Source organism: Gymnoscopelus microlampas (genome assembly GCF_963454915.1).
Source record: "Gymnoscopelus microlampas genome assembly, chromosome: 17".
Lineage (NCBI taxonomy): Eukaryota > Metazoa > Chordata > Actinopteri > Myctophiformes > Myctophidae > Gymnoscopelus > Gymnoscopelus microlampas.
The window spans coordinates 47,344,604-47,356,966 of NC_139954.1; the positions used below are offsets into that span (position 1 = coordinate 47,344,604).

At 43.1% G+C, this 12,363-nt stretch overlaps 1 protein-coding gene across 1 annotated transcript; it reads left to right on the forward strand.

Moving 5' to 3' along the window:
• The first annotated feature begins 2,357 nt into the window (after positions 1–2,357).
• LOC311064675 (dynactin subunit 1-like) lies at positions 2,358–11,510 on the forward strand. Its single transcript, XM_084084588.1, has 13 exons — positions 2,358–2,399; positions 3,661–3,779; positions 4,124–4,252; positions 5,755–5,878; positions 6,247–6,414; positions 6,906–7,006; positions 7,770–7,910; positions 8,391–8,541; positions 9,023–9,131; positions 10,298–10,518; positions 10,974–11,124; positions 11,222–11,355; positions 11,498–11,510. The coding sequence occupies exons 2-4, from the start codon at positions 3,705–3,707 to the stop codon at positions 5,830–5,832; spliced, it is 282 nt and encodes a 93-aa protein (XP_083940714.1). The 5' UTR covers positions 2,358–2,399; positions 3,661–3,704; the 3' UTR covers positions 5,833–5,878; positions 6,247–6,414; positions 6,906–7,006; positions 7,770–7,910; positions 8,391–8,541; positions 9,023–9,131; positions 10,298–10,518; positions 10,974–11,124; positions 11,222–11,355; positions 11,498–11,510.
• Positions 11,511–12,363: the final 853 nt, after the last annotated feature.

Here is a 12,363-nt window from a genome sequence, read left to right on the forward strand (position 1 = left end):
CAATTTGGGGGTCCTCGACATGAAAAAGTTTGAGAACCACTGATGTATGGGGTATGGAGTTTTCTGTACTTTGTTCAAGTTAAATAAAGATCAAATAAAAACACTTTTAAAAAAAACCTGGTGGCCTGGCCAGGTTATACATATTACATTTTAAATTTATCTTAAATTTAACCCTGAGAGAAATATAGCAATACTGAATGACACATTATAGGTTAGAGGAACACAGTTCTACATTCAGAAATAAGTTCAATCTACTGTATGACAAACATCTTCTCACCATTCTGAACTAATCTTGATTTTTCTTTTTCTCTTGTAATACAAATATATAGTAGTCCAGCCCAGTCCAATAATGGTAGCTGTAGGATAGTATTGCACCCAGATGCCCTGCGCACGGAGTCAGCCCCGGAGTCAGCCCAGCCCTGCGCACGCAGTCAGCCCAGCATGGAGTCTGTCCGAGGTGTCCCATATGCAGAGATCTGCAACATCAGTTTCAGTCACAAACAAGAGCCCGTCATGTCCAAGGCCTTAGTTTTCCTGATATTAGGAAAGTCATCTGCAAAATACAGTATAGCTGTAATGATCATCTGACAGTGGTACAACTCTTAATATTTCCATAAAGTCTGTTGTAATTCCTGACAAGCTAAACAATATCGAAAGTTGTACTAACTAACTGGGGTTCGAGTTGTACTAACTAACTGAGGTTAACTGAGGAGGACACCAGGGAGCAAAGTAAAGCTAAAGATAACTTATGGTTTGATCAGGGGCCAGGATGAGTCACAGCATCAATATTTGGTGAGGCAGCCAGAGCAAAAAGACCTGTGTCCTCCATCAAAAGGATTTGCTATACCCGTGCTTGTTGATTCTCCAATGTTGCAGCAAGGTACATAGTTTAAAGCACATTTTTGGTAGAGGTTTGGTTGTATTACCCTGCCACGACGAGTCCCACAGACACTGCAGCCACAAAACAGCCACTTGAAATAGGATAATACTGCAGTAAAGCTGATGACACAGATATCTGCACATCTGCACACGGTCTGGCGGAAGCGCTTTCATAGGTTGACCTGGGTACCCAAGACATGGAAATGTGTGGAGTGCAGAAAACAAGTAGTATTGCAGTAACGTTTCTAATAGTAAACATGGCCAAACACAATCAATAATCAAAGAATAAGTCTGATTTTGACACCTATGTTACCAGCGTGCAAGACCTCCTGATGACCTGATAACATAACAGAAAAACTGAAAAAAATATATCTACAGAATATTAACCATCTGTGTATATGAGATTGTTATTGGACTGTCATGACTCATAAATTATTACCAGATTAAATTATTAAAAAGCAAAGAAAAGCCATATATTTCACTGCCACCTGTTTTTTTGTTTTATTAGTTGCACAATGAAACAAATGAACGGCAGCCAATGATACAAAACGACATCATTCAAATGTGTGATGTACATTGCTGTGCTACACAATGTTACTGAAACCCATGCTATTCTGAAGGGACAACAGATGGATAAATGTTGCACAGAGCACAGCAAACTCTGACTATCTTGTCAAGAGATGTAGGCTCTCGCTCTCCTGGAGTCGCAGTCTGGTAGAGATAGAGATGGGTAATGTGCTTTGTAATATGGTGTACTTGTCCCTCACAAGACCAATGACCCGTTCTACATGGATCCGAACTGTTGCTCAGTCCCCTCGTTGTCTCAAGTTGTTTTTTCCCTTTAGTGAAGTCAGTTATTTTGAGATGAGCACCGTGTTAAGGCCAGGGAGTGTATCATACCATATCCCACTATGAGAATGAATATTAATTTTGATTATGTCTTGTGCTGTCATGCAACAGTTTTGTAAGATCTATCATTGCACAAACTAATATGTCAATACAATGGTAATCATATTGACAGATTGATTGATATAGTGTCTCTATGAAACAATAATGTAATTAATATGTCAATACAATGGTAATCATATTGACATATTGATTGATATAGTGTCTCTATGAAACAATAATGTAATTAAAAAGAGACACAGTCACTATTTGAGGTGCATTGCTATGCACGATGATAATGTAACTGATGTTAACCATGACTCCTAATGATTGGGTTTTTTTGTACTTAGTTTTACCCATTTTGGGTTATTTATATGGTATTGGGTTATTTTTGGTTATTTTTGTACCCAACAGCATGTATATTATTTGTTTACCTACATTGCCTGTGGGCACAATCCACTTTTACAATGTGTAGTTCATTTGACTGAAAGAAACTACTATAATGGCGGCCGTGAGCGGTGAACGCGCGACGCGTCTATCTATTGGTTGAACCCTACGTCTGACGTCACTGGCTGTATCCGGAAGTGTTTTCGCGCACGCTCCACACAAACATAGCAGCAGACCAGAAAAGGTTTGTATATCTTTTATATCTACATAGCGAAGTCACATTGTCTGTGTTACGTTAGTTAACAGTACCTATAACATCAAGAAGTCTATATTTCCCCTATTTGATCGAGCCCAGAGTTAGTTGGTTTGGCCCAATGGCTAATGTGGCTAACTATTATGCTAACATGGACCTAACATATTGGCTTAGCGTTCGTTTTAAAGACAAGATAATTCTGATATTCTGACGTTTCTGGTTGCATATAAAACGTAGCAACTGGTGCTTTTCAACTCCCAAATGTTCCATGTCTCCCAAAAAATAATGTTGGTTAGGTCATTGGTTCTCAAAGTGGGGTACGGGGACCCCTAGGGGTACTTGAGGCGGTTCCAGGGGGTCCCCAGCTAAATGATGGATAGGAACCAAATGGACCCTTATGGTTATGTAACTCTGAGAGTGTACAAATGGAACCAAATGGACCCGCATTTGGTTCCATTTGTACACTCTCAGAGTTAAATTAACATTGATTTTATAATATAGATTCAGGTCCCAGAGGTATAAATGCCATTAAATGGGGGTCCGTAGCCTAATACATGTCAAACTGGGGGTCCTTGACATTAAAATGGTTGACAATCACTGCTAGAAAACCGTATAAACTTTCTCTTATTGGGGTCCCTGGCTTATCTTTTCAAATGGGGGTCCGCGGGCTAATAAGTGTCATTTTGGGGGTCCTTGACATGAAAAAGTTTGAGAACCACTGGGTTAGGTAACTTGTGAGTAGTGGAGTGGTGTAAATACTCAAATGTTTTACTTGAGTAAATGCATCAATACTGCAATGTAGAAATTACAAGTAAAAGTCCAGAATTCACTTGAGAATTTACTTGAGTAAAGGTACAAAAGTATTGGCATCAAAAAGTACTTAAATTATCAAAAGTAAAAGTACTCAAATGTTTACATGCCTGCTGCAAATAAATTATGAAAAATACATACAGTACAACCCAGAATGTTGTACCCCTCCTCCTCCTACTCCCTCAGTCAAAATAGTGCATTGAATGCAACTATCCATAATTGTTATAGTGATTATTCTAATGATTACTTTTTCGATTAACCAAATTTGTTTTATTTTTTATATATTATCAAATGGATCTTTTGTAATCAATTCAACCGATAGTTCTTAATTAACCGTAGCACCCCTAAAAGCAACCAATAGATGCATGTCATGTACTGTATAGCATGTTCCACTGTTCTTCTGTATCTTGTACACATTATTATGTCCATTCATTTATCTGTGCCAGATCTATGGAACGCCAACCCCTATGAGTGCCTGCCTGCCACTGTCATGTTTACAACCATGAACAAGATGGCCACTGCCATGCAAGAGGGAGAGTATGACTCAGAGAAGCCTCAGAACCAAGTAAAACAACATTTAATGTATATTCACTATATATTCAACAGGGTACTATTGAGGTAGAAGATGTTTAAAGTGGTAGTATTGAAAATGGAAGCAAGACATAGACTATGTTTTTTCTCTTTTACAGTATGTTTTAGGCATTCGTTAAGTCACTAATCCATGGTTACTACCAAAGAATATGGATTTAAGTTTAAAGCAAACAGTGCCGTGACTACACGTGTACATGTTCTAACACACACTGTGTTCAACATGGCTTCTCCTTCAGTTTTGCATCATCAAATGACTCTAACTGAAGCAGGGCCTTGTTTTTCAACCCAGTTTTAGATGTTGCCTTTGTCATTTCCCAGAACTCTCCACCGGCGGAGCTGCACGCAGCAGCTCTGAGAGCAGACATCACTGATGCAGAGGGTCTTGATATGAAGCTGGAGGACAGAGAGACCGTCATTAAGGAGCTTAAGAAGTCACTTAAGATCAAGGTAGGGACAGTGGCCCTCATTTATCAACGCAGCGTATAAACCGGCGTATATTTTTTCATATATTCGGCCGTACACCAACGTCGAAGTCACATTTATCAACGCATCCTACACAGCTGATCCGAACGTACACTTGGTCCCAGCGTTGATAAATGTCACGGCTGAAACCGAGCGTCATTTAAATAACACGCCCTTAAATATTCTCAAAACGCCCCGATTTTTCGACATGAAGACGAACTAGAATACGACCAAAGACATGAAAAGCCAATAAGAAATAGTTTCCCCCGATAGCCTCGCCTCGCCGCACACGCCCCTCTCTCTCTCTCACTCACACACACACACACACACACACACACACACACACACACACGCCCCCCCAGCTGTGTTTCTCATTTAATCCGTACCGTAGCGGTAGGCTTGTAGCCTACATGAATGACATTATGATACCAAATCACATCGCCATGAATGGAATACGTTTGTATATTAATTTATTTAACCCATACCGAGCAGTGCGCGTTCGAGTTACACTAAAATAAAGCCATCATAGGCTATTCCCATTTCCCAGTGAGACTCGGACCGTCGGACGGGCGAGTCCCGTCCCGCTCCGCATTAATGAGAGAGCCTGGAGAGAACATTAATGAATGAAGGCTGGTGTGTGTTGGACCATGGGTTAAATGTCTGATCTCCCGGTGGCCATGAAAATATAACAGCAGCGCCGCTAAACTCCCGAGAGTGCCCTCCAGAAGCGCTGTATATTTTGAAAATAGCAGATCTACAAGCTCACAACGCGTCGCGATGCGACGCTGGCTTGTGAGCTTGTATATCTGCTATTTTCAATGCAGCCAGATTTGTCAGCCAGTTTGTTTAAATTACTTTATAAAATGTTATATTTTCACAGGGATTATTTATTAGTGTAGATATACATTTAGGAGTGGATTATGTGTCCAGATGCCTGTCAGACAGTCAGACAATGCTGATCCGCAGGTCTAGGATGGAATAAACGGGCGCAGCCAACGTCAACAACTGGTCTCGACCAGACGTGAGATCTCAGCGTACCGTAGGATGAAGCCCACGTCAGGATATATTGATAAATGCCGAAAGGTGCGGTGATCTCGCCGTGCGCCCATTATTTGGGCTGCGCCGCGTTGATAAATGAGGGCCAGTCTGTGGTTAGAAATGGTGTTTCAATGTAAATTTGTGTTTTAATGAGTTTAATCACCTGACCATTAGCTTAAGTTCTCAAGTGGTACTTGTCTGGCACTCACTATACAATCTATACAAGTGTTTTGTATAAGTGGACCCTCAGTCCACTCAGGATTTTGTAATCGGATAAGTGAAGTAACGTCCTAAAGTGTTCAGTCTGTCATAAAAGATAAAGAGTCATTGTGATCCCAACTGTGATCCAATCCAGACACTAGAGAATCCAGAGAATATTAGTACAGAACTTTAGAAGAGTGGTTTAAAAAGGAAGTGTAAATAAATGGAGGTAATTTTGTGTTTTCCAGGGCGAGGAGCTGAGCGAGGCCAGCGTGCGCTTGAGTCTGCTGGAGAAGAAGCTGGACAGCTCATCAAGACGCAGATGAACGTGTGGAGAAGATACAGACGCTGACACTGCTCAAGAAGAAAGAAGTAGGATTGTTTTTCAAAACATGCACTTGCATGTGAGCTGTAGTAATTGTAACATAATCACATATAGGCTCAAGCCCTATAGTCTCAATATACACACCACTCATAATTGACTGAAGGCAAATGTACGTAATTCTCAAATATTCATCCATATACAAGCCATGACTAGAAGTAAATGCAACACTGGAATACACGCTTAAAGTAAGTAATAGGTGCTCTGCTCTGCTGCTGTAAAACGCTTTGAATAGAATAAACTTTCACAAATTGTGAAATCTTTCTTGCCACTGATGGAAGTGATTCAGCATTTTGGAGATATCTTCTTCTCTGATGTTTAGTATCAGTCTGCTCCATAACAGCAATGTTTTTCTTAGGGGAGTTTGAGGAAACCATGGATGCTCTGCAGACCGACATCGACCAACTGGAATCCGAGAAGGCAGAGCTGAAGCTGCCCATCAACAGCCAATCAAAGATGACCATCGACGGGCTGAGACAAACATCCCATCAGGCATAGCTGACATTGTCTCAGGGATGTTGGGAGGGTACGGAAATCAATCTGACATTCATTGTATTGTCTTCGTTTGCCACATACAGTACAAAATTATACTTTAAAATACTTTAAACTTAGTTATGTGTTGAAAGATGAAGTCAGACCCAGGTGCTGATTAAACCCCTACGTGACCCTAACACCCGCTGATTCCCTCTCTGTCGCCTCTTTGTGTGTGTCTATGTATCTTGTTTCCTTTCCTTTCCGTCTCTGCACCTCCTTATAACTTACAGAAAAACAAAAAGATACCTGCACACTGAAGTCATACTGGCTTCTGTCACTTCATACTGTAGTTGTTGTCTATACTTGTCTGTTTTGCTCTTGCATGCCAAAGATTCTCAATACTTAATTCCTAGATGTACACTGGATTTCGTTGAACAAACTCATGTCAACACAATGTTTTTGCATAACCCAAAAAGCATCACTTCTATTTTTCAGTGTTTTTCCAGGTCTTGTGCTGATAACTAATATCTCTTATCCCCACAGCAGGCATGGTGTCGGGTGCAGGTGTTGGACTCTCCACTGCTGACACTCTCTCTCAGAGACTCTGCATCAAACAACTGAAGAATGAGAACAACAGGCTCAAGGTGGGTCAGTGTCTTTAACGTGTCTTCTTCATTTAACCAGACAGGTTATTAAGAACAAATTTGTTCTTAATAAGCAGAAATGAGTGTGTTCCATAGACTTGGGCCGGTGGGGGGCATGACATTGGATTGAAATGATTATGGCTGTTAGTATAGAGTGAAATACTCACACTATAGAGCCTATGGTCTCCATATTCCCTCTTCCCATCCAATCAGGAGAAGCTCTCTCATAGCAACATGCCGGAAAAGGGTCAAAGATGTGATTGTCTACCTGGGAATTATGTTTTCATCACTGCCGATCGGAGCTAATAAATACTGTACCTACTAGTCATTATTATGTCCCAGGAGCTGATTGTAACCTTTACCAGTAAAGATAAAAGCTAGATGTTAGTTAGTGGAGTTTTTGTACAGTGGGAAAGGGGCTTAAGTGTATTAAGGACAGAATGCTACTTAACCAGAAACCATGGTATTTGTAAGCTGTGTCTACTACAAGCTTTGATATGTCCTTTGTGGTACTCTGAGGGGAGCAGATTTCTTCCTGCAAAACCACATGACCTTTTTTTTGTAGGCGTTTAATACAAGGTTTAGTATTCTGAAGGCTTGTGACTTTAAAAGAAATGGTTGGGCCAACTGAGCACAGGACTGTCATTAGCATGTATAATAATTGCCTCGGAAGCACTAGTACTGACTTTAGTTTCAAGTTGCAGGTGTATATAACATGAATATTGCTAAATAGCCATTCCAATTTCATTTGTTTACGCATTAGGGCCTGGACATGTTTCCCAATTACAATGGCTGTGAGGACCGTGTCGCGGGTTCGACTCCCGATCCCGACGACCTTTGCTGCGTGTCACCCCCCCATCTCTCTCCCCATTTCCTCTCAGTCTACTGTCATCTATCAATAAAGGTAAAAAAGCCCCAAAAATATCTTTAAAAAAAAAAAAAAAAAAAAAAAGCTTTCGATTACTACTTTTGAGAGGAGCTGCTACATGTTTCCATTGCCATTCATGAATTGAACTCAACTAGGTAATAAGCTCACCATTCAACATAGCTTCAAACTGCATGCAGTGACATTAATAAGTTGTTAATGAGGTTGTTTGACTCTTTAGTCTGGGTAAGTCGGAAAGAATAGTGCAATTCCCCAAAATCTAAACTATCCCTTGAACTCTGTAACCACTTAAACCCTATATTCTTTGTTGACCGGGGTCCTCCAGCGGTCTAATACTTGATCGCTTCTTTTTTTCTTCCCTCTACACTACAAATATCTTCATCTGTAATAATGACATACCCCACATAAGGACGCTAGGGTTGATGGGTTTCTGTTTTGTATGATGTGAACGACACCCAGTGAGATTTTAACAGTTGTCTTTGTCTCTACATACTGTAGTAACATGGTGGTGGCTGTGAAGGAACTGTCTATCAGGGGGGACTTCAGGACCACTGTAGAGTACCTCATAAAGCTCCTGGAGACTGAGAGCTTCCAGCATAACCACATTGAGACTGGCTGGCTGGACAGGCTCTTCTCAGAGAAGATGCAGGTACAGCCATATCTCCCATTTGGGGGCGACCTATGAGGGACATGTAGCATGTAGGACCACATTTCTTATGGCAGTGGTATTTTTTTCAAAGACCCCCATATCTTCAGAGTTACAGACCTGTTAAGGGTCCATTCGGAACCCCCCCCCCCCCCCCAAGGAACCCTGAGGGTCCCTGGACCTCACTTTGAGAACCACTGTCTTATGGCATTAAGAAATCACTGTAACCTCAAGTAATTGTTGTGTTATGTGATGATGATTGTACGACATGGATCTAAAAATGTTATTTTGCCATTATGTCCCCATGCTGTGTTCTAGTCAAACCGAGTGTACGCAGTCAAGTGTGTGATTAGACTATGGTAGATGGAAGCTTGATCTTACTGGCATTGTTCTCATTGTTCTCAACACATTGAAATGGCCACTTTGTTTTAGTTTTATGATAAAAACGAAGACCGTTAGGATGAGTATAGTGCTATGTGTGCAGGGCAGGCAGAGCGTCCGGACACCATGCTGGGGATCATGAGCGGTGCTCTCCACGTAGCCGATGTCAACCTGAGGAACAGTGTGTCCAACTTCCTGCACTCACTGGAAAGGTACAAAAAGAATAAACAAAGTACTGTCTTAACCCATTTTGGGCGGGAAGCCCTTTTTGTAACTAGACCTTTCAGGACGGGGACCCCTTTTGGGGTTGTTGTTGCTATGTACAACATACATGTTTTGTAATTATTGAAGAAATATGTTTTTCAGAAACTTAGGTCTGGATTTAGAAGGCGTTTTTAGAATGGGCCTCAGGTCTAAATGGGTGTCTGTCGACTAGAATATGAACCTGCCCCCAGATCTGCTGATGTCAGGATAGAAAACACACAAGCCTCACAGCTAGAAGGTCCTCGGTTCGATTCCCGCCGGGGACGCTGTGGGAATCAGTGCCCATACCCAAGGTGGGGTTGTTGAAAGGGCCTTTCTGTGTGGAGTTTGCATGTTCTCCCTGTGTCCCTTAGGGTAGGTAGGTACCCTCACAAAAACATGCAGTAATCCTGGTCTCTATACTGCCTCCCCCTGGTGATGGAGGGGAAAGGAACTGGTTGGAATAACGTGTTCCTTCCACGCACTACGTCCAACCGTGGAATTTCCCCCCTGTCAGGTGATAAGAAGCGGCTTGCTAGCTCCTCATGCATTGAAGGAGGCATTGAGCTCAGTTCTGGGCTCTCCCTAGGCTGGGAGAGTAGCGGCCAGGATTACATAGGCAATTGGCACTGGTAGAAAAAATGGGTTACAAAATTGTGGGATTAAAAAAAGAAAAAAGGATAGAAAACACATCCACTGAGCATCAGGGTGGCAAAGCGGTGAAGTTCCTGCCCACCACTGCAGAGACTAGGGGTTTGAATCCTCCACGGTGCATCCGGCTTGGCCAGGCTCTCCAGCAAACAATTTCTATCGCTACACTAGTGACTCCTACAGGTTGGCCGGAGCCTGTTCAGCCGGATGTGAAACCGAGAGGAATGGCATGTTCCACCACATGCGTTACGTACACCCCCCTGGTGAAACTCCTCACTGTCGGGTGAAAATAAATGGCTGGCGACTCCATGTGTATTGAATTAGGCACATGGTTGTCTGCAGCCTCCCACATGACCAAATGTAGGGGTTGGCAGTGACAGGGACTACACAAGAGGGGAAAAACGTTGAATCGGCATAATGACGAAAAGGGGGAATATAAATAACCGCACCCACTAACACACACATCTCCCACTGTCTTTGCCAGAGGTCAGGTGTTACCTGCACACACGCTCCTCAACACGGTGGATGTGGAGCTGATCTATGAAGGCCGTGGCGTGACATGACAGTCTCCCAACTCCCACGTGCTCATCATGAACCATGCATCTGCCGAGATGTATGTCCATCGCCTCAGCGACTGAGGCCTTCTGCTCTCATATGACGGCAGCAGCTGTACCACCTACTGTACATGAAAGAGGAGGTGGACAGGTACATTGCTGTTTAATGTTTAGAACCTCAATTAACCTTCATCGTATGACGCTGTGGCATGCTGACAATAGCCGATCTGCAAGCTCACAACACGTCGACTCGCACCCCGGCGCGTTGGGAGCTTGTAGATTGCCTATTTTTGGGGGGTGACCAATGCCTATTCTTGGGGGGTGCAGTACGTTAGTCCGACAGCGCATTCCTCCGACAGCGCAGCGCTCCGACGTTTCAATACTAAACCCGAACCAAACCCGCACCCTAAGCCTAACCGCACGCGGATGCCACATAGTCGGAGAAAAGGTCTGTCGGATTATCGCATGCCTCCCATTCTTGGGTGGTGACCAATTCCTGTTGACTTTTTTGGGCATTTTGGGCACAATCCTCCCTGCCATTCTGATTTGTATATACAATATTCAATGGTTAAACTTGGTTAGTACTGTTTGTTTTGTATTTTGCAGGTATCCCATCACTATTGGGAACACGACTTGTGTTTTTGAGAAGGAGAATGACCCGTCGCTGCTGCGCTTGCCCTCGGCAGGAAAACTCATCCAGTACACTGTAGAGGACGGTGGGCACGTGTTCTCTGGCCAGTGCTATACTGAGATGGAGGTGTGATATCCAAATGAAAGAGCATTAACGGCAAATTCGCCCTAATTTCATGGACATGAATTTATAGATGTAAACTGCATTAACATGTGTTTTCTAGGTGATGAAGATGGTGATGACTCTGACCGCTTCAGAGTCTGGTTGTATTCATTATGTGAGAGGGCCGGGGCTGCACTAGAGCCTGGCTGCGTCATTGCCAAGCTCCAACTGGACGACCCCAGCAGAGAGCAGCAGGTATATTATGTGGACTACGCCTGTTCTTGTGTCATTGCCGATCTACAAGCCTGTGAGCTTGTATGTTCACCTATTTCGGCATCCCCAGAATAGGGACGCTAGGGTTCATATGCTCCTCTAACTATGTGTTTTTGTCCCTAAGGCGGAGCTGCACACAGGGGCCCTGCCCACTATCCAGGCTGTAGCATTGAGAGGGGGGAAGCTACACAGAGTGTTCCACAGTACACTGGACCACCTGATCCACATCATGAATGGCTACTGCCTGCCCGAACCGTTCTTCTGCATCAAGGTCCGAGTTCACACGTGCATAAGAAACAAACACCTACCTAGCTAACAGTACAGTGGTTGATAAACATGCTGTTCTTTCTATCTCCCCAGCTTAGGGAGCGGGTGGAGAGGCTGATGAAGACCATGCGAGATCCCTCCTTGCCAGTGTTGGAGCTGCAGGACATCATGACCAGTGTGTCTGGTCGCATTCTCCCTGCTGTTGAGAAGGCTGTCAAGAAAGACATGACACAGTATGTCAGCAACATAACCTCAGTGCTGTGCCAGTTCCCAAGCCAGCACCCAGCAGGTAATGCACGAGCGCTCGTTTCTAAATGAGGCTGTATATTTATTCACATGATTCAGACAGGTTCTTTCTTACTTCAAATCAAGACAAATGGTTTAATTATGAACATGGAATGTTATCCCTCATTTCCAGATCGCCAACATCCTCGACAGCCATGCTGCTACTCTGAACAGGAAGTCAGAGAGAGAGAGAGGTCTTCTTCATGAACACTCAGAGCATTGTGCAGTTCAGAAGTGAGTATATCCTAGGATATACTAGCGCCTTTTCTGCCCGTCATCCTCCACCCTTCACATATCATCATTTTGAAGCTTAGGCTACTTAGGCGACTAACCAAGGGGCAATTTGAAGACCTGTTGAGTGTTGTTCAAGTGTGTATTTGCACTTCGTGAAGGAAAAAAAGCTGACATGGCCAACGAGCCAACTACATATTCTCCCAC